A 24,407-nucleotide genomic window follows, 5' to 3' on the forward strand; every position below is an offset into this window, starting at 1 on the left:
TCCCTAGACTCAATAGTTGATTGAATGGTGGAGCAAACTCAATGGGCTGAATGGCCTGGTTCTGCTGCTATGTCTTATAGTCTATTATCAACACCCTCACAGGGAAAATAAGATTTGGGTTGTAAGAAGAAGTTCAGGAGGCATCAGCATTGGTATCATGCCCAATTTTGGTGTCTTTGCTATTTGAATTGGATCTCAATTGGCTTTGTAAATGTGGGCTCCACTGTGTTTTAAACAGGAATCTACAGATAATACTTGTTATTGTTGATTTAAATAATAAAAGGCACTTATGCTGCCCTTTTTGTGAAATATTGCATTGAAGGAATGTGACAGTATTGCATTTTTACTGTTTGTTTTGCAAACCTATCAGATCTATTTGATAGTTTCAGCACTTTGCTAATACATGTCTGGAATGAATCATTTTAGTTCATCTGGTTGGGCCCACAGGTTAAAAAAAAATACCATTTCTTACCAGGACGCTACAATTGTGAGAAATTAAGTTGTAGGACAAAGTGGTACCGAGGTTTGTTGATGCTATAGAAGGCACAGCAGCATTGCATGATTGGAGTAGGGGTGTTCCTCAGAGGTGAGGCTTTATAGCATGTTGGAGGAGAATGCAGAGCAGTTTTTATGTTTCCTTTAGGTTACCTCATTGAATGTTTTAAGTTAAAGACAGAAAGAGTTTTGAACAGGAAGGGAATCAAGGGTTATCGTGAGAGGGGGGGTAAGTGGAGCTGAGTCCACGAATAAATCAGCCATGATCTTATTGAGTGGTGGAGCAGACTCGATGGGTCAGATGGCCTACTCCTGCTCCCATTTCTTATGTTCTTGTGTTCTTTCAATGTCATCTTACACTCTCACTGAGAGAACTTGTTGTTAATGGGGTACACATGATCAAAATATTTCATCTCCAGTACATTTTTTTAAAGTTAATTCACGGAATGTGGATATCACTGGCAGGGTCAGCATTTATTGACAACCACAGCTGCCTGAGAAGGTAGCAGTGAGCTGTCTTTTTGAAATACTGCAGTCCATTCGATACATACATCCGCAATGTCAATGGGGAGGGTGTAACAGGACTTTGACCCAGTGACACCGAAGTGATATATTTCTAAGTCAGGATGGTGAGTGGCCTCAAGGGAAACTTGCAGGCGATGGTGCTCCCATGTATCTGCTACCCTTGTCCTACTAGATGGTAGCAGTTGTGTGTTGGGTAAGTGTGGTCTCTCAGGACCTTGATGAGTCTCTTGTTTATCTTGTGGACAGTACTCACTACTGTGCCCGAGCAGCAGTGGTGGAGGGAATGAATGTTTGTGGATGTGGTGCCAATCAAGCGAGCTGTAGCAATGTACTGGAGCTGAGATGACTGAAATGTCAATTGCAACCTGATGCCAAGGACAGTCACTCTCACCTCATCTCTGGAATTCAATGCTGTGATTTATATCCGATCTTGCATTTCATATTTTGATGAGTTTGAATAAATGTTTAATCCACAGAAAACAACTATCTTCATTTGAAATTAACATTTCCTCAAGTATCCGTATTTTTGAGAGCTCTTTTTGTGTTAGAAAGTCTGCAACCCTGAAATTCTGAATAACTGTGCCTTTTTGAAAAGAGGGCTATGATAGCCAGCATGCTTGTTAAAAGAAATGAATGTCAACGTGATGTTTCTTCCTTTTGCAAAGTTCTCCTCTGTGGAACCAAATTCCAATCTGGACCAGAGAAGCATTTGGATTCACCAAGAAGGATGATGGGGAATTCTGGTAGGACGGGTCATTCCATCAGTTTTGTGTTATTTAATAACTGTAGTTTTGCTGGATATTTTCTTGGTCGATCTTCTAGCCACCACAGTCAAAGTGCTATCTTATTTCACAGGATGAAGTTTGATGACTTCTGTAAAAGGTTTACAACTGTTACAGTATTGACTCTGGGGCCTGACTTTGATGGTGATGGAGGTGCAGGTAATGACAAGAGCTGTATTAAGGAATATTACTACTTTTTTGTGCATGGAGGGAACTGCTATTCATATTTAAAAAGGACAGAAAAGAACAAAAAAAAGAGGACTTTTTGGCTGCTAAGTCCAATCAAGATATTCACCAAGATGGTGGAAGGGAGGCTGAGGGGTGGGGAGGTGTTGCGAGGGGAGGGGAATTGAGCAAAACCTGAGGTCAAGGCCAGATCACACATTATTTGAGCAGGAATCAAAAATCACTACAATGTTGACAGAAATGAATACTTCAGAAGAATCTTTTGTTGCCCATAATCTGTACAGTTCCCTTTGCCAGGTATATCAATGCATCAGGAGAAAGGAAAGGCAGCAACCTATTACAGAGAGGTTTGTGAGGCATGTAATCAACAGAACAAGCCAGATAGCTGATCAGCCATGAAAGCACATCTGTAATCTGGGTATGGTTCAAAAGCAGGGCATGGTGAGCATGGCATTATTATCCTCAATGTGGACACCCCAGCACTCCACCTTCATACCAGACTGTGCTTCCAGGCATCCATGGGGACATCGGGGAATTGAACACTTTTCTGTGTGCCACTTAATTAGAAAAGTATCTGACACTTAGTTTATCCACACAGCACATATCTGTTTAAATCAAACTCTGGCAATTGTAGCAGTACAAATAGTTTCACCAAGTTGTTGTTTTGCCAAGATTTAGAAATTATTGACCACTACATTTGCACATGCTCATTCATGCACCTATTGGCAAACCTGAAATCTACTGAAATGGCAAAGGCTATTATTCCAAACCCTTGCTTTATGACTGTACACAGACCTAAATGTTCTGAACACATAACATTGAACAGGAACTGTAGCCCAAACCAGGACATATTGGAAAATCAAGAGGAATGTGCCAAGTGAAGCAAGTGTGATTTTTTATTAATTATCTGTACTTGATGATGTACTCCCTGGGTAGTGTACATGGGATGATGCATGACCATGTGTGGAAGTGATATCTTAAACAAGGAAATAATGTCGAGTGAGTTACTATGTAACATAAAACTTATTTAGTACTATAGATACATTTGAAACTTGAAACATTTACTTTCAGAAAATTTAATGGCAAATTAATAAAGTACAATCAGAATTTTTGCTTATCCATCATTTGATAAAAGGTCAGCTTATTGTTCACACTTAAACGCTAGCGAGGCCTCTCTTGTAGCCTCATGTAATTCAAATTTGCAAGGGCACAACCTCCGTCACCACCCCTTCAGCCATTTACCACAGCACTAGTCAAGTATTTTAAAAATTATTACACCCACGTGCCTTTTGAAACGAACTGCACTTGGTGCTGTTTGTGCCGGAGAACTTTCCCTTTCACCAAATCTCTTATGTTGAGAGTTAATTATTTTTCACACAATGCAATAGAATACCATTTTTTAAAAATGATGCTGTCAGAGCCAAAAATGCTATAATGAAAGACCTGTTATCATTTTTCCTTCTCTTGTCTTCACAGATGCTGGCAGCTTGCAAGAGGTAAGGGGTCAGTGGGTGACTGGAATTAATGCAGGTGGATGCAGAAATAATATAAAGAAGTATCGCTGCAACCCTCAGTATCCCATCACTATCACAGCCCCAGGAGCAGGTAATAAAACATCTCCTGTGCAAATACCTCACTTCCCAAAATTGAGATGTATCTCTTGGACGTTTTGGTAATTGTGATTGCCTTTGAGTTCTTCAACTAAGGTGAAGAAATCTTTGCAGAATTAATGTTGTAGATGAAATTAGTTAGAGACTAGTATAAAAAATGAATTGGGGTGGGGTGAAAACAGGTTGTACTAGAGCTTGGCCTCTCTTGTGCTATGATTACATATAAAGGATATGTAGCAGTCAATTAGAACAGAAGACATAGAGAGCAAATTAGAGACTGGGAGCTAATAATATCTATAAAGCTACATAAGTGCCTGAAGACTATGTTGATAGTGTGAGGTAAAGAGGGTGGAAAAAGTATGAAATCGAACATAAGTCTGATACAGATCAATAGAGCCAAGTGATCTGTTTCTATGTTGTAAATTCGCTGTAAAGGTGAATTATCTTTGGCAAGGGCCAGATGTTGGAGTGAGTTGCAATCAAAGCTCTAGGCCCAGATATTTTCAGCACTGGTTTTTAACTCCTTGCTTTCTTTTTGTTTCCCATAAACATAACTGGTTTCTGTACATCTGGCAGTTTCTGTATATCCTGGGACCAACAATGACCTCAGCTGCAGTAACCTGCACACCAGAAATTACATACATCTACACGATGTTTTCAGTTTCCTTAACTTACCCTGATCAAAACAAAATGTTTATTTTAAATGAAAAAGGGTCAGCATCAGAGTTAGACGGTGTGAAAACATTCGAGTAATTAATTGCACTCCTCCTTTGCAAAGTAAAGAATTACTTAATTTTTTGAGATGTGAAGGAAATGGGGATGAATGACTTTAGTGATGTGAAGAAACTAGAGAAGCTGGGATTGTTCTCCTTGCAGCAGAGAAGGTTATGGAAATAGTTAATTGAGATGTTCAAACTCATGATGGGTTTTTATTGCGTAAACAAATAAAAACTGTTTTGATACCAGAGAGTTGGTAACCAGAGATTACAGATTTTGGGTTATTGGCAAATAAACAGTGTGCAATATTAAAACTTTTTTTTTAATGAGTTGTGATGATTAGGAATGAAGATTCAATGTGAAATTTCAAAAGTGAATTGGATAAAATGTTGATGGGAATAACTTTTGTAGGATTCTGGGGAAGAAACATCGGAATGGGACTAATTGCAAAACTCTTTCATAAAGCTTGAGCACATATGACAGGAGAATAGTCCCTTTCTATGCCGTTTGATTCTCCATGTCCAGTCTGCCACTCAAAGGTCAGACTGCTGCTTCAGATTGGCCACATTACAAATATGACAGCATTCTCCTTAAGTGAACAAGGTTTGATCCAAAATTAACATTAAGTTATGTCATGACTAAAGACTCCACTGAGTCACATTAGTTTTGCCTAGATTTGTCAACAATGATTAAATCTATTCCTTAAGGTTTCAACACATGAACTTCTCCCATGCCATTAGTCAGCCAATACGTTCATCCTTATGACATACTGTTTTCTAATGGCAATTGGAAAACAAAAAAGATTCAATACCTGATTGGATGATGCTTGACTCTCAATCAGCCTTTTTCAATATTTTTAAATCTGGAAAAGAAAAACTGTTTTTAATGCTGTTCTGATTTTTCTCCTGGGCTGTACATAGCAGTGCTCTGGAGATTGATCTTATGTCTTGTTTTATCCATTGCATGGGGAATTGATATGATCTGATTATCATTCAAATCAAAACATTTCGAATACTTATCTAGCATTTGTGGTGATAAGAACAATCCTAGACATGAGGACAATGAGTTATGTAATGATTATATCTGTTTGCAAGCCTCTTAAAGAGACGTAATAGAATGACAGCTCCCTTCTACCACCCTTTCATGACCACCTGATGGGACATATGCTGGTGCAGGAGGTTGAAGCTTTATTTCATCTGATATCTCATTTGAAATTTGGATTACACCAAGTTTGTATAAAAGGAAAACTGCAGGTGTGAATCATGACCTTCAGCTCTGCCATGATAGTAAAGCTGTCTATTTACAAACAGCAGGCCGCCTTCAATGTGGCCAGGTGTTTGAGAAATTTCTTTACAAGTAATGATTTTATTTTTCATCATACTGAAACATTTTGTTTAACTTTTTGTTCTGTTTGTGTGGTTACTCAGAAATTTCATTTGTTCCAACTGCACCTATTCCATGAAATAAACAGCATGTTTCCAAGCATGTTATCTCTGTCATTCTATAGATACTCCTTCAAGCAATGATGAAGACAATGTAGATGAGACATGCTCTGTTCTGATATCTTTAATTCAGAATTATCGGAGGATGGACAGGAAGCTGGGCATCTCAATGCTTCCTATTGGGATTCAGATCTACAAGGTAAATTGAGATTTCTTAGATGGTCAAGGAAGCCACATTTCTTTGCTAGAAAATCTATTCAACAATGACATTTTGTTCAGATGAGTTCGATGTTTGAGGGGAAATAAATGTTTGTAACGTAGTCTTCTTTCCAAATCCTCTGCCAAAGAGAAACACCGATCTGTATAGCATCTTAGTATCTCACAGGAAACAGTAGCCTCCTTCAATCCAACTACTTACAGTGAATAATTATTATCATGGTATTGCATGCAGATCAGTTGTGTCTATAAAATGGTCTGTGGACTGCGAATTCACACAGTTCATTTAGCCCCATTTTTAGGTTTGAGTGTTCCAATTTAAAACTAACCTGCAATAATGCTTTAGTTTTAAACAAAATAAAGGTTACTGTATTACAAACTACAGCTGAAAGTTACTAAGTCAACATGGTATAGTTATTAGCTAAGAATTCATCAGATGTGATGGCTCCTGTAATGGAATAGTTGGAGGTGTGACCCACATGGACTGAGTATAACAGATTTTGGGAGGGAGGCAATGTTCCTTTATTTCACATTTATGGTACTACAGGTTGTGCTACTAGGAGTCTGGTTAAGTGCAGCAATCCTGTAGCAGGATCCTTTGTCGCTTTGTTGCGAAAACTCTACCTCTGGTGATACCTCTTGGAGCTCTTCTTAGAGTTCTGCCTGTGGTGATATCCCACAGCCTATTTAACACTGATCAAAATCTTAAGATGACTGTTGTGTTAACTTTGACAAATCATTGTTCCACAAAGCAAAATCAATAACTCTGGAATTTCCTGTAGTGTCCTTTTAGTTGTTCTCAGAAGCTTTGAATTCTCTCACCTTTAGGCAAACCCATTTAGTTGTCAAAGGGTTAATTAAATCCCAATTGTCTTCAGTTATTGCTGGTGGCAAGATAATATAACAGTCTTTTGGCTGACAGTAAAACAAGGACAGCCATATGACTAATGGGAGCTATTTTTCAAGATGCTGTGTTCGTTTTAAAAAGTCAGATTAGTTTTCTCTACAAAATATGCTTACTTTTGTCATGCCTATGTAGTTATAAATTTGGTGTCGATTCTGCTGCAAGGCTAAGCTTTCTTTACTCAGGCGCAAGGGAATGTAAATTAGTAAATGGCACAATATTATTCATCTTGTAGAAGGAGATCACAATCTATTAGCTGTCAATAATCCTGATGAAGGGCTTATGCTCGAAACGTCGAATTCTCTATTCCTGAGATGCTGCCTGGCCTGCTGTGCTTTGACCAGCAACACATTTTCAGCTGTCAATAATCAAACCAGGCATATTCCAATCTTCACATCATCTAAAGAATACATTGATTTTGTTTCAATGTACTTGCTAACAAAAGATGTACTGTGGATTAGACAGGTGCTATCACAGTCAGATGTTATCACGTCCAAAATGGACGTTCATTTTGTAATCTTCACAAGAACATCTATTACAAAGAAGCAAATTATGGTGATCTCAAATTTTTATTTCTTTTTCATTCCAATAGTCCTTCGACCCACAACTGGTTCTAACCACAGAGCATTTTACACATCATAAAACAATTTTGGATTCAGGAGCCTATGTGGCCCAGAGAAGTATAAACCTCCGCAGTAAACTTGCATCGGGACACTATGTAATCATTCCAAGTACCTTTGCACCAGATGCTGATGGAGCGTTTATGCTACGTATATTCACTGACATTCCAATTCAGTTTCATCAGGGATTCAACCTTGTAACAGAAGGAACAGTCTGAACTTCTGTTAGACCTATGTGTTTTGACCAGCACACTTGTGACTGGAAGAGGAAGAAAAGATTCTGCTGATTAGTGATAAAATCAACTAGGAGTTCAAAGAGTCTCATACATACATGTGATACAAGGAAGTACAGGTGTATACAGGAGGTACAAATAACAAGATGATACAAGAAAGTACCTTTTTCACTAAGATTTCAGTCATCTCACAGGCCATTTATTTACAAGAGTTCAATGTGATTGTTGTATTAAAGTTGAATACAAGCTGTCTGTAGATCAATTCTGCCTAAATAAAACACTAATTGAAGTATAATTTCCTATTTGGTTCTCTTATATAGACCATGTCTTTTTATTTTTTGCAGTTTTGATTGTGGACTGAAATGAGAAACTGTTTAAAAAAGCCAAGGATTACTGGGGGATTATATTTTTTAAATGGCACATGGGATGTAGGCTTTACTGACAGGGACAGCGTGTATTGCCCAACCCTATTACATTTGAACTGAGTGGCTTGCAAGGCCATTTCAGCGGGCACTTAAGTGTCAACCATATTACTGTGGGTCTGGTATCATACGTAGGCCAGATCAGGTAAGGAGGCAGATTCCCTTCCCTCTCGGAAATTACTGCATGTTTTTGAAAGCAAGTAGCCTGACATTCATTGTATGGTGCTCAAGTTTTCACAGGAGCTTGAACAAGCTGTAACTGAAGTATTGTTTTCAGATGAGCTGGAGCTGTAAATACAATTGAACATTCAGCTGGCAACAAGTAGCTGGTTTGTCTCTGGGCTAGTGACCAGTTATCAATGACAAAGGCCTTCTAACTGTAACTAGTTCTCAGGGAGCTGAACAGATTGGGGATGTGAACAAGACAGTGAAAAACCAACTGCTTCTCCACCAGTTCAGAAGCTCTCTCTGTTCTCTGCAATAAAAGCCACTTTAGTTCTGAAGCAAGCTAGTTTATCTTTCCTTCAGCAGTTGCTGTACCTTGTGATTTTTAATGAATGAGTCAGAGATCCTTTAAAATTGTGAACCAGACAATCTGTGCCTCCTGCGAACCAGTGAAAACATCCAGAAAAGGAAGACTAAGGAACAGCATTCTGATCAGCACCAGAACCATCTTAATAGCTCCTGTGAACAGAGACCACTGAGCTTTCTCAGTTCTCCAACTGTTCAAAACACTGTTTGGATTCAACCTATAGTGCTAACTATGTCCAGAACTTGATCACACCAAGCGGATCATTGGCAATGTCCTTGACCGACTGTGGCAGCACTCCCTGTGTGACTAGGTCACCCTTGATTTGACAAAGGACTCCTCTCCATTTGGTTAATGCACATGCAGTGCATTTGTTGTGCAAGCTGTTGATAATACTATAGCTGTGACAGTGACATAGTGTCGAGCTGTATAGCAACATATCCACGGTCTGGTCATTGCCTGCAAACATTACAAACAGCCTGGGTTTTGTTCTGCGCTAAAAAGACAGCATTCTATGTAACACAATCCAGTCACATTGGGGATTCTTTATACATTGCAAACTATTTATTTTTTCCTTCTCCTACTTTAATTTCAGCCTTACAATGTGCAAAGGTACCACAAATAAATAAATAGATAGGTTTCAATCCTATTGATAAAATAACTTAATACAAGCTGCTAGTTCGAGCATGCAATGGGAAATTTAATTGAAATTTAAAAGCTCAATTAAATGTAAATTTGACAATTTCAATTTGAAACGAGAGTCAATGAAAACAGCCGAGGTGGTTTTAATTTGCTTTGAAAATTAGGAAAGATTGTCTGGGAAGGTATCAGTTGACCAGTAATTAAATTTGTCAGGCCAAGAACACTGCCCAGGCTATCGACAAAAGAAACCCTGAAGTCAATTGGTGCCATGTTTGAATTTGGATTAACATTGAAAGAAGGAAAATTCAAGCATAATCTAGCCAATTATTCGGGAAAAGAAAATTGCACTTTTTGTCAGAAAGAACATCAAAGAAGAATTTGGTCATGCCTGGAATCTTTCAGTCATGTTTTATTTCTGTTTTAAAGATATTATGAAAACACCTTTTGAAAATGGAAAGCAAGGTTTCTTCAGAGCTCTTGAATCAGAGAGATTGGTAATTAATAGGAATGCCTACTTAGAATAAAAGAATAGTGTCAGGGAAAAAAATGACAGAATCAAATGGGAATAGGAATATCTCAACTTAATTGGAGTCAAATGGACTCTATCAACTGAAAGTGAAGTAACAATGAAACAAATTAATTAATAGTTTTCTCTTGGGAAATATTTGTTCCTTTGCCTATGAACTTTTCTTTGAAGATAACTAAATTGAATGATTTGGCCACCAACCAAAACACTGGGACAAAACAAAAAGGATACACATGCCCCAAAACAACTTTTAATTTTTTGAAAACATACTTGAAAATGAAAATTGCATGGCACGATTTTGGGACGCTGGTGTAAGCATGTAGAAGTGATTGTTACATTTAAAGTACCTATCTTAAAGAATACATTAGGAGAATGCACTGAAGAATAGGTCTCAGACATATACACCAATTAAAAGATTGGTTACTGTGACCTGAAGAGGAAGAAAACAGTTTAAATGAGAAGGCATTCATACGTAATCCAAAGCGAACCTGACTTTAAACAATCAATGTGGTACTGGTGAGAGAGGGTAAGAATTAAAGTAAAAATAACTTTGAGTTAAGATGATTGAAGGCTAAGTTGGGGGGGAGGGAGAAGTTGTAATAAGAAAAATCCTAAGTATGGATACAGGTGAAGGCAGAGCTGAAATGTTTATAATTGCACGCATAATCAATTCTTGCAATCTAATACACAGTAATCAGCTAAGAATGAATTCAAATTCTCATAATATGATAGCATAGTTTCGGCACAGAATAAGGGAGAAGGGGAGGATCTATCTAACATTTTTTTATTCTCTTGAGGGATGTGGAATTGCGGGGTGGCTGGTATTTGTTGTGTATCTCTGGTTGTCCTTGGGAGGTTGGTGGTGAAACACTGCAGTCTGTTTGCTGTGGGTGGGCCTGCGGTGTAGGTGGGGATTCCAGAATTTTGACCGAATGTCAGATGAGATATAGTTGGGATGGTGGGTGGTTTGGAGGGTGACTTGCAGGTGTGTCTGCTGTCCTTGTTCTTCTGGATTGGGAGGGAGAGGTGTTCTGGGTTTGGAGTGTGATGTCTGGCGATAGTTGGTAAGTTTTTGCTGTGTGTCTTGTGGATGGTGCACGGTGCTGCTGCTGTGTGTCAATGGTGGAGGAATGGATGCTGTGCTAGTCAGCAGGCTGCTTTATCCCGGATGGTGTCGGGTTTCTTGGGTGTTGTTGGGGCTGCATCCTTCCAGGCAGGTGGGGAATATTCCATCATCCTCCTGACTTGTGTGGTCTTTAGGGGATCTGGAGGTGAGTTATTTGCTGCAGTATTCCTAGCATCTGACCTGATCTTGTACCCAATGTGTTTATGTGGCTTGTCCATTTCAGTTCCTCATCTATGATAACTGTCTCCACCCCTCCCCCCCCCCTACACACACACACACCCAAAGTTGATGGTGGGGTGTTCAGTGATGATAATGACATTGACTCTCAAGGAGGAATGGTTAGGTCATTAGAGATGGTCATTGACTGAAATTTGTGTCATGCAAATGTTACTTTCCACTTGTCAGCACAAGCCTCGATATCATCCAGGTCTTGTCGTATTTGAGTATGGACGGTTCAGTATTTGAGGAGTTATGAATGGTGCTGATAATTGTGCAATCATCAGTGAACATCTGGAAAGCAAAAGCAACAGGGAGTTTGGAGTCAAGTAGAAAGATAAGCAGCAGGTTAGCATGTGTGCAGTGTTTAAGTTCAAGGCAGACTTGGAATGAAGGAAAAGGAAGGATACCGTAGGACATCCTACGTGGGCGGCATGGTGGTTAGCACTGATGCCTCACAGCATCAGAGACCCGGGTTCAATTCCCGCCTCAGGCGACTGACTGTGTGGAGTTTGCACATTCTCCCTGTGTCTGTGTGGGTTTCCTCCCACAGTCCAAAGATGTGCAGGTTAGGTGAATTGGCCATGCTAAATTGCCCATAGTGTTAGGTGAAGGGGTAAGTGTAGGGCTATGGGTGGGTTGTGCTTCGGCGGGTCGGTGTGGACTTGTTGGGCCGAAGGACCTGTTTCCACACTGTAGGTAATCTTAAAAAAAACATATTACTAGAGGTGATGGAAATCATGTGGATAAGAAAATTAGCATTAAGGTGCTTAACCTGAATGCTTATAGTATTTGTAACAAAGTCGATAAATTAACAGCACAAATCAACGTGAATGATTATGACGTGGGAGGCATCACAGAGACGTGGTTGCAGAGAGTTCAGGACTGGCAGTTAAACATCCAAGGGTTTACAATTTATCAAAAAGACAGGGAGGTGGGCAGAGGGGGCGGGGTTGCCTTGTTAGTTAAGAATGAAATTAAATCACTGGCACTGAATGATGTAGGGTCAGATGATGTAGAGTCTGTGTGGGTGGCATTGAGGAACCATAAAGGCAAAAAAAACCATAATGGGAGTTATGTACAGACCTCCCAGCAGTGGTCAGGACAAGGTGCGCAAGATGTACCAGGAAATAGGTAGGGCATGTCAGAAAGGCAAGGTCATGGTGATCACGGGGTCTTCAATATGCAAATGGACTGGGTGAATAATGTTGCTGGTAGATCCAAAGAAAGGGAATTCATGGAATGCTTACAGGATAGCTTTTTGGAACAGCTTGTGATGGAGCCCACAAGGGAGTAGGCTATTCTGGACTTAGTGTAATGTAATGAGCCAGACTTTATAAAAGATCTTAAAGTCAAGGAACACTTAGGAGACAGCAATCATAATACGGTAGAGTTCAGTCTGCAGTTTGAAAGAGAGAAGGCAAAATCGGATGTAATGGTGTTACAGTTAAACAAAGGTAATTACAGGGGCATGAGAGAGGAACTGACTAAGATTGACTGGAAGCAGAACCAAGTGGGGAAGACAGTAGAGCAACAATGGCAGGAGTTTCTGGGTGTAATTGAGGACACAGTACAGAGGTTCATTCCAAAGAAAAGAAAGATTACCCAGGGTGGAATTAGACAGCCATGGCTGACAAAGGAAGGCAGGAAATGTATCATAAAAAAAGAGAGAGCCTATAAAGTGGCCAAGAGCACTGGGAAATCAGAAGATTGGGAAGACTACAAAAACAAGCAGAGGATAACAAAGAGAGAAATAAGGTCGTGTTCCAGGTACCGGACGAAGAGGCACTTACAAATGGTACCTATGCAGGTGCCCATATCTAGCCCTTTGGTTTGAAGGAAGTGGGAGAATTCGAAGAAGAAATTATTGAGGATGATGATCAGTTCAGCCAATCGAATGAGAGTGTCATTGGAAGGATACTGGTTGGGTCGGCAGGAGAGGTAGGAACAGAGGGGCTGGAGGCCTTTGTCATGGAGTACAGGGACTGGATGTCCATGGTGAAGATGAGGCATTGGGGGCCAGGGAAATTAAAGTCATGGAGGAGGTGGAGGGTGTGGGTGGTATTCTGAATGTATGTGGGTATGTCCTGGACCAAGGGGGACAGGACGGTGTCAAGGTATACAGAGATAAGTTCGATTGGGTAGGAGCAGGCTGAGACAATGGGTCCACTGGGGCAGTCAGGTTTGTTAATTTTGGGGTAGGAGGTAGAACTGGGTAGTGCAAGGTTCCCAGACTATGAGGTTGGAGGCTGTTGGTTGGAGATCCCCTGAGGTGATGAGGTTGTGGATAGTCTGGGAGTTCCGCTCAATGCTACTTCCCACCCTGAATTGAAATATATCATCGTTCCTTCACTATCGCTGGGTCAGGATCCTGGAATTCCCTGTGGGTCGGCCTGCACCATATCGACTGCAACAGTTTAAGAAGGCCGCCCGCCACCACATTCTCAGATGGCCCATGAGCAAATGGACGCTGGTGGGCCAGCAATGCCAATCTCCCACAAGTGACTAAAAAAAAATTCACCACATTTAGTAGCTCACTCTGAAGTTGGTTGTAAGACATCTTGCGCCAGAAACCTATCTGTAACATTGTCTGTTAACTCATCTGCCAGGTTACCTTTGCCAGTCTGATTCACCAATCTATATGGAGAGTTAAATCACTTCTGATTATCAAACTCAGTTATTGGTAAAATGTTAGAGTGTTTGGCAAATTTTGAGAAGATTTGTACCTCAGGTTGAGGTTCTGGATGTGGGTTTTCTCACTGGGCCAGAGGGTTCGTTTTTGGATGTCTCGTCGCCGTGTTCAGTGGTGTCGTCGTGAGCCTCCAGTGGAGGCTTTGCAGGGGCTCACTGGTGGTGTTGCCTGGTGTGGTGGCGGGGCATCTGGGGGCAGGCCTTTCAGCTCTTTGAGCAAACTTACATCCATGTTAGAGTCTGTTCCAAATAATGTAATAGCAGTGCATTTAGAAATACTTAAGCAGAGTCAGCATGGACTAAGTGTGCCTGACAAATTTATTAGAATTCTTTGAGGATGTAGCAAAAAAGGACAGATAAAGGGAAAGCAGCAGTTGGAATCCATTGGATTTTCAGGAGGCATTTGTTAAGATGGCAGGGGCTCCCCTCCTGACTCTCTCTGCAGCCTGTTCATTATCTGCTGGGCGCAGATTGGGAATGTGATGCTCCCGACTTGCCTTGTTGGATGCGGCTGCAGCGCCACTCAGGAGGTTTGGCATCGCCAGGACGGAGCGACCTGTTTGATTGGCGGCACATTCACAACAATCCACTTCCTCCACTTTCCTGGCCCTCAGTGGCAGCATGTGTGTGCTGCCTACGGAACATGGTGTGGGAATTCACCGGGGATCCTCGGACAGTACCTTATGGGCCCATGGCCACTTCTGTCTGGAAGGACGGGGGTTGGGGGATGTGTGGCTGCACCGCCAACTGCAGGTTCCTCTCTAGGTCACTGACCATCACAGCTGGGAAATGTATTGCCATTCCTTTGGTGTTGCTGGGTTGGAATCCTGGAATTCCCTCCCTGGTGGCATTATGGGTTGGCCTACACAAGTGGATGCAGAGATTCAAGATGACAGCTGACTGCCACCTTCGCACAGGAACTCAGGATGGGCAATGAATGCTGGCCTGTCTGTGATGGCCACATTCAATGAATGAATGAAAATATATGTAATACTTGTTTAAATTCTAGCCACTGACTGTTCAATTTCAGGTTTTTAAATGTACTTTGTTAATCAATGTATTTGCTATTCAAACTTTACTTTGTTTAACTTTAAGACTCCAGTTTCAGATCAAACCATCTCAATTGCAAAAGAATTTAAAATGATACAATGTTAATGTCACTATTTCTCAACACTCCATCACAAGAATTTTAATTATTTATTTCTTGCTACTTACTACGTTTAAAATATCCCAATTTTTGGTTGATTCCTCAACATACCATTCCAGGAATTTATGTTTCACAGTATTAGTGCTAATTAGGTTTACCCAGACTACATGCAAATTGAACTTGCCCATTATTACTATGTTACTAATGTTACATACAACCCCAATTTCCTCATTGCTACCATGCCCAACATTACCACTCCTGCTTGCTGGCCTATAAACAACTCCCCTTGCTATTTATTATCTCTACAAATCTGATTCAATGTCTTGATCATTTGATTGAAGGTACTGCCTTAGTATTATATTGATTGTGTGTGGGAAATCGTGTTTCACAAACTTGATTGAGTTTTTTTGAAGAAATCACAAAGAGGATTGATGAGGGCAGAGTGGTAGACATGATCTATTTGGACTTCAGTAAGGCATCCGACAAGGTTTCCCCTTGGGAGATTGGTAAGCAATGTTAGATCTCATGGAATACAAGCAGAACTATCGATTTGCATACAAAACTGGCTTGAAGGTAGAAGACAGAGGGTGGTGGTGGAAGGTTGTTTCTCAGACTGGAGCTGAAAATGTATTGCTGGAAAAGCGCAGCAGATCAGGCAGCAACCAACGAGCAGGAGAGTCGACGTTTCGGACATGAGCCCTTCTTCAGACTGGAGACCTGTGACCAGTGGAGTGCCACATGGATCAGGGCTGGGACCACTACTTTTAGTCATTTATATAAATGATTTGGATACAAGCATAAGACGTAAAGTTAGTAAGTTTGCAGATGACACCAAAATTGGAGATGTAGTGGACAGTGAAGATGGTTACCTTGGAGTACAATGGGATCTTGATCAGATGGGGAAATGGGCTGAGGAGTGGCAGATGGAGCTTATTTTAGATAAACGCGAAGTGCTGCATTTTGGGAAAGCAAATCTCAGCAGGACTTATACACTTAATGGTAAGGTCCTAGGCAGTGTTGCTGACTAAAGAAACCTTGGAGTGCAGGTTTATAGCTCCTTGAAAGTAGAGACACAAGTAGACAGGATAGTGAAGGCATTTGATATGCTTTCCTTTATTGGTCAGAGTACTGAGTATAGGAGTTGGGAGGTCATGCTGTGGCTATACAGGACATTGATTAGGCCACTTTGGAATACTGTGTGCAGTTCTGGTCTCCTTCCTATTGGAAAGATATTGTTAAACCTTAGAAAAGTGTTGCCAGGGTTGGAGGATTTGAGATCTATGGAGAGGTTGAATAGGCTGAGGTTGTTTTCCCTGGAGCATCAGAGGCTGAAGGGTGCCTTATAAAATCATGAGGGGCATGGATAGGATAAAGAGACAAAGTATTTTCCCTGTAGTGGGAGAGTCCAGAACTAGAGGGCATAGGTCTAGGGTGAGAGGAGAAAGATATAAAAGAAACCTAAGGGGCAATGTTTTCACGCAGAGGGTGGTACGTGTGTGGAATGAGCTGCCAGAGGAAGTGGTAGAAGTTAGTACAATTGCAACATTTAAAAGGCATCTGGATTGGTATATGAACAGGAAGGGTTTGGAGGGATATGGGCCAGGTGCTGGCAGGTGGGACTATATTGGGTTGGACCGAAGGGTCTGTTTCTGTGCTGTACATCTCTATGACTCTATGACACAATTTAGACTCATTCTCAACATTTAGATAATCATATTACAGGAGATAGATTTCAGTTACATTGATAATTTTTTCTGCTATTATTTCTTCATCAATGGACAGGATCTATTAATTAAGAAGAGGTGGATCTAAGTAAGAAATCATCTTTGTCAGGTGAAGTAAGATGACTTCATCTTATGAAGCAGCAGTGTTCCAAATGCCTGTGATTTCAAATAAACTTGAACTATAACCTGGTGTTGGATAACATCTAATTTTGTCCACCCCAGTCCAACTCTGACCCCTCCACATGCAGATTAATAGGCATAAATTTGACTAAATAAATATTTCAGATTTAATATTCTTTTGATTACATTCTACAGATTGTAAATTTGGAAAACATTTTTAAAAATAGCTCACAGATTGATCTCAAAACTAGTGGTTCACATTTTAGTCCTGTAAGAAATATATGAATGTTGTGCACAACAAAATTATTTCACATAAAAGTAAAAAATGACTATTTTCTGTAAAATTATGTCATTACTCTCAGCTCTATTTTACTATTTTAAAACCAAACAAATAATATAAAGGAAATCAAAAAAAGTGTAGGTGGTTATTGATATGTTACAAATATATACGTATATATCAGTTAAAAAATTATTGACATATTATAAATATATTACAGCTTTTGTGGCTGTGTACATTCAAGATGAAATTATATTTTCATTTGTCCACATTATATCTATTTAGACTATATCCTACACCACTCACTCAAGATTTCTATATAGCTATTTGAAACATGCCATTTCTATGTATAAAATTAAGTAAGTCATCAAACAGGGGCGACACGGTGGCACAGTGGTTAGCACTGCTGCCTCACAGCGCCAGGGACCTGGGTTCAATTCCCGCCTCAGGTGACTGACTGCGTGGAGTTTGCATGTTCTCCCCGTGTCTGTGTGGGTTTCCTCCGGGTGCTCCGGTTTCCTCCCACAGTCCAAAGATGTGCGGGTCAGGTGAATTGACCATGCTAAATTGCCCGTAATGTTAGGTAAGGGATATGGGTGGGTTGCGCTTCGGCGGGTCGGTGTGGACTTGTTGGGCCGAAGGGCCTGTTTCCACACTGTAAGTAATCTAATCTAATCCAAGTAATCTAATTTATATAAAATGAAGACATTTGGTAAACAAATCTCACACTTTGCGTGAGTAATCAAATCATTCATTATTTGTCAGCATACTTTTGATGGGCTACTGTCTCACTTCCCGGCTCATTAATCTGACATGCTTATGTTTAAATTGTTACATTTGAAAGGCCAGCTGAGCAACTGACAACTACAGACATTTGTGTATAATTTACTAAGTTTTCAGCATCAAAACCAGCATGGAATTATTTAGAATGATTAGAATGAATCCTTTTGGGAGTGGTAACAATAATTGCAAGAATTAAACAACAAACACTGCAAGCGTTAAACATTGCCCGATAGTCTAACACTTGCCTAATGTAGTTTGAAGTGAGGTACTGTAAGATTATGGCATTTAATTTTGTCACATATTTAACTGCATTTATTTAAAATGTTTAGAAAAGAAAGCATTAAAAATGTTATATCATTTTCATTTTTTTATAACACTTGTAACATCATAGATTAAATACACCACCTTTCAAAATATTAGAATTAATTTTAAAAATATATTTACAATTAAGCCCATCAGGTTATCCAGAATTACACTTAAGTGAATGGGACCATTTACATTCGAAGGGGCTAAAGGTCCCTTTTCAGCTCTTCCTTCAGAAATCTAAGCACGAGCATTGGAGAGGAAACACCACTTCAATTTTACTTCTCCTTTTCCTTCTTCCCTTCCCAGCTAGATTTCAGAAAGTCACTTCTTAGTAGTCGATAGAAAAGCACAATATTCATTAAAGTCATGATGGCCATTCCTATACTCCCGATGCTGTAATTTATTAGAGGGATGTTGTCACGGTTTAGGACCAGCCAGCGTGTCATCCAGGCCAGCGTGCTAATACGGAAGACAACATAGGTTCCCAGATTGATGATGCTGTTAATGCGGAAGCAAATGGTTTTGTTCATGTTGGCCATCAGAAGAATTTGCCTCAGGTGCAGGAAGATGGAGTTGATTTCAACCAGTAAAGCTACGACAGCAAACCCAACGTAGCTGAAGAGGCTCACAGAAATTCCAAAACAAGTGATTACCTAGGGAAATAAACAACATTTCGGTATTTTGGACTTCACAGAGATCAGAATCCCTTAAAGACTTCAAGAAAGCATAGATAATTCAACTAATGGGTTTTGTGACCAATCACACAATCATTTAGCCTTTTCATTTTTTTGCTGCTTTATCCATGAGAAAGGTTAGATAAGCACCAATTCTGTGGTTGAGAATGGTAAGTCAATGGAAAGCCTTGAGATGAAGAAATTATTTAAAATTATTAATTACTTAAATTATTTTCTTACAGAAGAGGCACTGAAATAATCCATGAATGCAGGTCAGCTGGATGATATTAAATGTCAGAAATTAAACATTTCCACCAGAACAGCTATTAGGAAGGAATTCTTGAAACAATTGATCAGACTGATTAATAGGTTAAAATCACTGATGTAAAAAAAGGCCAAAGGTTACAGTGGGAAAGCTACGAGAGAAACAAACTTGGTGAGGATTGACAATTTTATTAGAGCTCTTTAAGGCCATAACAAGCAGAGCGGAAGAAGGAGAACAAGTTGATATATTGTATTCTGAATTTCCAAAAAGCATTCAGTAAGGTGCCACATAAACGGTTATTATACAAGTATAACAGCTCATGGTGTTGGAGATATTAGCCTGGATAAAGATCAGCTAGTTAACAAGAAACAGAAAGTCAGAATATTTGGGTAATTTTCACTTAGGCACATTGTAGCCATCACAAGCATCCACCCCCTCCACCATGGACGCTCAGAAGTAGCAATGTGTACTATCTACAAGATGCACCTGCAGAAAATTCACCAAAGCTCATTAGATAGCACCTTTCAAACCCATGACCATTTCCATCTAGATGGACAAGGGCAGCAGATACATGGGAACACCATTGCCTGCAAGTTCCCCTCCAAGCAACTCACCATCCTGATTTGGAAATACATTGCCATTCCTTCACTGTCACTGGGTCAAAACACTGGAATTCTCTCCCTAAGGGCATGTGGGTCAACCTAAAGCATGTGGAATACAGCAGTTCAAGAAGGCAACTCACCACCACATGCTCAAGGACAACTTGGGACAGGCAATAAAAGCTGGCCAGCCAGCAACACACACAAATTAATGAAAAAAAAGGGTGTCACAGGGATCAATGCAGGGACCTCAACCACTTCCAAACTATATGAATGTTTGGATGAAGGAAATGCATTGTAGCCAAATGTGTTTATGATACAAAGGTAAAATATGGAATCAAGTTGAGTGGAGGATGCAGAGTCTGCAAAGGGACATAGTTTAATTGACAAATGAAATTAGATGGAATATAATGTGGGAAAATGTGAGGTTGTCCATTTTGGTAGGAAGATTAGAGAAGCAGAATATTATTGATTTTTTTTATTTGTTCACAGCATATGGGCACTTCTGGCTAAGTCAGCTTTTAATGCCCATCTCTAATTACCCTTGAGAAGATGGAAGTGAGCCATCTTCTTGAACCACTGCATTCCATAAAAGGTTGGTATACTCACAGTGCTGTTAGGAAGGGAAGTTCAGGGTTTTGGTTCAACAACAGTGAAAAAAATGACAATATGGTATCAGATAGCAGAGAAAGTCATAGAGATGTACAGCACTGAAACAGACCATTCAGTCCAACTCATCCACACCAACCAGTTATCCTAACCTAATATAGTCCCGTTTGCCAGCATTTGGCCCATATCCCTCTAAACCCTTCCTATTCATATACCCATCCAGATGCCTCTTAAATGTTGCAATTGTACCAGCCTCCACCACTTCCTCTGGCAGCTCATTCCATACATGCACCACCCTCTGTGTGAAAAAGTTGCCCTTTAGGTCACTTTTATATCTTTCCCTTCTCATCCTTACCCTATGCCCTTTCTGGACTCCCCCACCCCAGGGAAAAGACTTTGTCTACTTACCCTATCCACATCCCTCATGATTTTTATAAACCTCTATAAGGTCACTCCTCAGCCTCCAATGCTCCAGGGAAAAGAACCCCAGCCTATTCAGTCTTTCCCTATAGCTCAAATCCTCCAATCCTAGTAACATCCTTGTAAATCTTTTCTGAATCCTTTCAAGTCTCACAATATCCTTCCGATAGGAAGGAGACCAGAGTTGCACACAATATTCCAAAAGTGGGGTGGGGGAGACCAGAACTAGAGGGCATAGATTTAGGGTGAGAGGGGGAAAAATTTAAAAGGGACCTAAAGGGCAACTTTTTCATGCAGAGGGTGGTGCATGTATGGAATGGGCTGCCAGAGGAAGTGGTGCAGGCTGGTACAATTACAATTCTGTACAGTTGCAACATGACCTCCCAAATCCTATATTCAATGGTCTGACCAATAAAGGAATGCATACCAAATGCCATCTTCACTATCCTATCTAACTGCAACTCCACTTTCAAAGAACTATGAACCCGCACTCCAAGGTCTCTTTGTTCAGCAACACTCCACAGGAGATCGAGACTCTCCAGAATTTTGTGGTTTAGAAGGATCTGAATGTCTTTGCACAGGAATCACAAGAAGTTAACACACTTCCCAGTAATTATCACACAAAAAACACTATGGGTGGCACAGTGGTCAGCACTGCTGCCTCACAGCGCCAGAGACCCAGGTTCAATTCCTGACTCAGGCGACTGACTGTGTGGAGTTAGCACATTCTTTCCGTGTCTGCGTGGGTTTCCTCCCACAGTCCAAAGATGTGCAGGTCAGGGAAATTGGTCATGCTAAATTGCCCATAGTGTTAGGTAAAGGGGTGGGTGGGTTGCATTTCGGCAGGTCGGTGTGGACTTGTTGGGCCGAAGGGCCTGTTTCCACACTGTAAGTAATCTAAAAAAAAATCAGCCTTTATTATATGAGGAGTTCAACACAAAAGCAGGGAAATCTTTTTAGACCTGTACAAGCAATGTGTGGGAGTACTCCTTACAGTTCAAGTCTCCTTATTGAAAGGGGATATATCTACATTGCTGACAATTTAGAAAAGGTTCATGAGATTGATTCATGACATAAACGGATTGTTGTAAAGCTGAGCAGATCCAGAGGGTGCTTTCTCTCATGGGGAATCTAGAATGATGAGCAGGGCTTCATAATAAGGGGTCTCCCATTTTAGATTTGAATGAGGAATTTCTTCTCTTTGTGATTGCTTATCTTTGGAATTCTCTTCCACAGAGTGCAGTAGAGTGGCGTCGTTGAACATGTTCAAAGATGAATGAAATTTTTGACTTAGAGGGGAGTTGAACCAAATGGGGAAGAGATAATTACATGGCATTAAAGCCTTTATTGGATAAGCCATGGCCTTACTGAATAATGGGGAAGGCTCAAAGGATCAAATGGGCCACCTCTGTCCCTATTTTTATGTTCTTTTGACTTTTCATATATTAGTAAATTAACAAAGTAACTTGAAGGGAAGAATGAAAGCAACAATGCTGGAGAAACAAGTAAAATCTACAATGCTGGAGATAAAATAAAATGGACAATGCTGAAATAAAACAGTAAATGCTAAAAAGATGCAGTTATTAACTTCAAAAGAATGCAGTCCAACATTTGAACAAAAATCTTCACCCCAAATTTGAAACATTTTTTCATATTTCCATTTGTTCCATTACTTACCTGGTTAGACCCTGCTTGGAATACTGTGAACAGATGTGGGCACCATACCTTAGGAACATATACTGGCCTTGGAGTAAGTACAATGTAAGCTTAGAAGAATGATGCCAGATGTTAGATATTATGATGAAAGATTATACAAATTAGGCCTGTTGAAGGTTGACAGGTGACCTGATTCAAGTTAACAAGATATTAATATCTTTCAAACTTCAAAGACAAGGCAGATAAAAATAAGCTATTTCCACTGGTTGGGGAATTCTAGAACTAGAGGGCATAGTTTGACACTTAAATCCAAACCATTCAGGAGAGATGTTAGGAAGCATTTCTACACACAAAGGGGCTAGATGTTTGGAATTATCTTTCACAAATGGCAATGGATGGTGGTTCAGTTGTTAATTTTGAATCTGATGTATATAAATCTTTGTTAAGCAAACACATTCAGGGATATAGGCCAAAGACAGGTATATGGAGTTAAGCCATTGGTCAGCCAGAATCTTATTGAATGCTGGAACAAACTTGAGGGGCTGAATGGCCTACACTTGTTCCAATGTTTTTCTAACTCCGATTCTGTTTTTTTTAATATAATTTGCATCATATTTATTCCCTCGTGCAGTCTAGTCACCCATATGTTGTAAAATAAAGCCATTCATGTAGAACAGGCTCAGCTGTTGAATGCTAGTTGTGCAGCAATCAAGCTTAAGTATTCAATTAATTACAGTATTGCATTGGATTTCACAGCATTTGCTGTGGATTAGACTCTAACCTTAAAATAATCCACAATCTTTCCTTGCAGCAGCTGTGCAATACAATTAATTGCTAGTTTTCATCAAGAGTGTGTTACGCATGAGAAATAAAACTAGTAATTTTCAACAGCAGCACTGCACTGTGATACAGCACCAATGTTTTGAAAAATGAATTAACAAGCATCATGTTATTAATGAGAAAGTAACAGCTGACTCTTGACATTAAGCAGTTCACCTGCATCATTAAGAGGCTCAAATAAGTAAATCTCAGCCACTTTAAAAGGAATGCTACTTCAATTTAAAACAAAATGATTATGAGAACAGGAAACTTTCTAGAATGTGTAAGTTAGAGCTGAAAGAATTAGTTTATTTATTCACTAAGGATGGAAGTTAGCAGTAAGGGCATTCTTCAGATCAAATCTCATTTTACCACATGCGCCCAGACCAGATGTCATTGTTTGATGAGAGGAAGCGAGTACTGAATCAGGGAAGAAATGAGGAAAGACTTGTCTGGTTCCACACCTCTGTGTGATGGTTCATCGGGGGAAGCAAATGTCAGGGCAAATACAACTGGACAGGTCAGAACAGAAATCTCAAAAAAAAACTATCCAATTCTTCTTCTAGTCATTTCCTTCCCTGTGTTTCAGAAATAAACATTCCTAAAAAGAGACATGAGCAAAATTTTCATCTTGTATTCAAGGTACATAAGATACTACTAGGGTAACTTAGAAAGTAAAAACCAATTACTGTATACAACTTGAGATAAAATGCTGATCAGTTATTGTCAGCATGGAGGTGGTGTAGGAACAATTAACCGGCTTAAGTTAGCTGCTCCACCAGCATCTAATGAGGATACTGAGGTCCCCAAAGTGCACCTCACAATCTAGCATGTGCATAATATGGGATATCCACAACTTGGCAGATTTTCATATGCAATGCAAATATCTCATAGTACTGCAGGAGTTCAAGGCCAACCGCAATACATATAATTGCATTCCCAGAGTCTGGAGTAGTCATACATGCAAACGCAACTATATTAACAAATTCTAGATATTATCTGTATCAACCTGTTCAGAGATGTTATAACACTTCTAGACCAGGTGGCACTTGAACCCAGGGTCTCTGACTCAGAGCTAGGGTCACTAACTACTGTGCCACATGAATTATAGATATTTTTTGTGATA

General features: G+C 40.0%; 1 protein-coding gene across 1 annotated transcript in view; it reads right to left on the minus strand.

The window, feature by feature from the left end:
• Positions 1–17,074: 17,074 nt before the first annotated feature.
• The window catches only part of tlcd2 (TLC domain containing 2), a 56,721-nt gene continuing 49,388 nt past the window's right edge, over positions 17,075–24,407 (minus strand). Inside the window, exon 4 of the mRNA XM_060848103.1 lies at positions 17,075–18,892. Within this exon, the coding sequence (XP_060704086.1) occupies positions 18,515–18,892 (378 nt within the window). The 3' untranslated portion in view covers positions 17,075–18,514. The remainder of the gene's footprint in view (positions 18,893–24,407) is intronic.

Source organism: Hemiscyllium ocellatum, chromosome 31, assembly GCF_020745735.1.
Source record: "Hemiscyllium ocellatum isolate sHemOce1 chromosome 31, sHemOce1.pat.X.cur, whole genome shotgun sequence".
Classification (NCBI taxonomy): Eukaryota; Metazoa; Chordata; class Chondrichthyes; order Orectolobiformes; family Hemiscylliidae; genus Hemiscyllium; species Hemiscyllium ocellatum.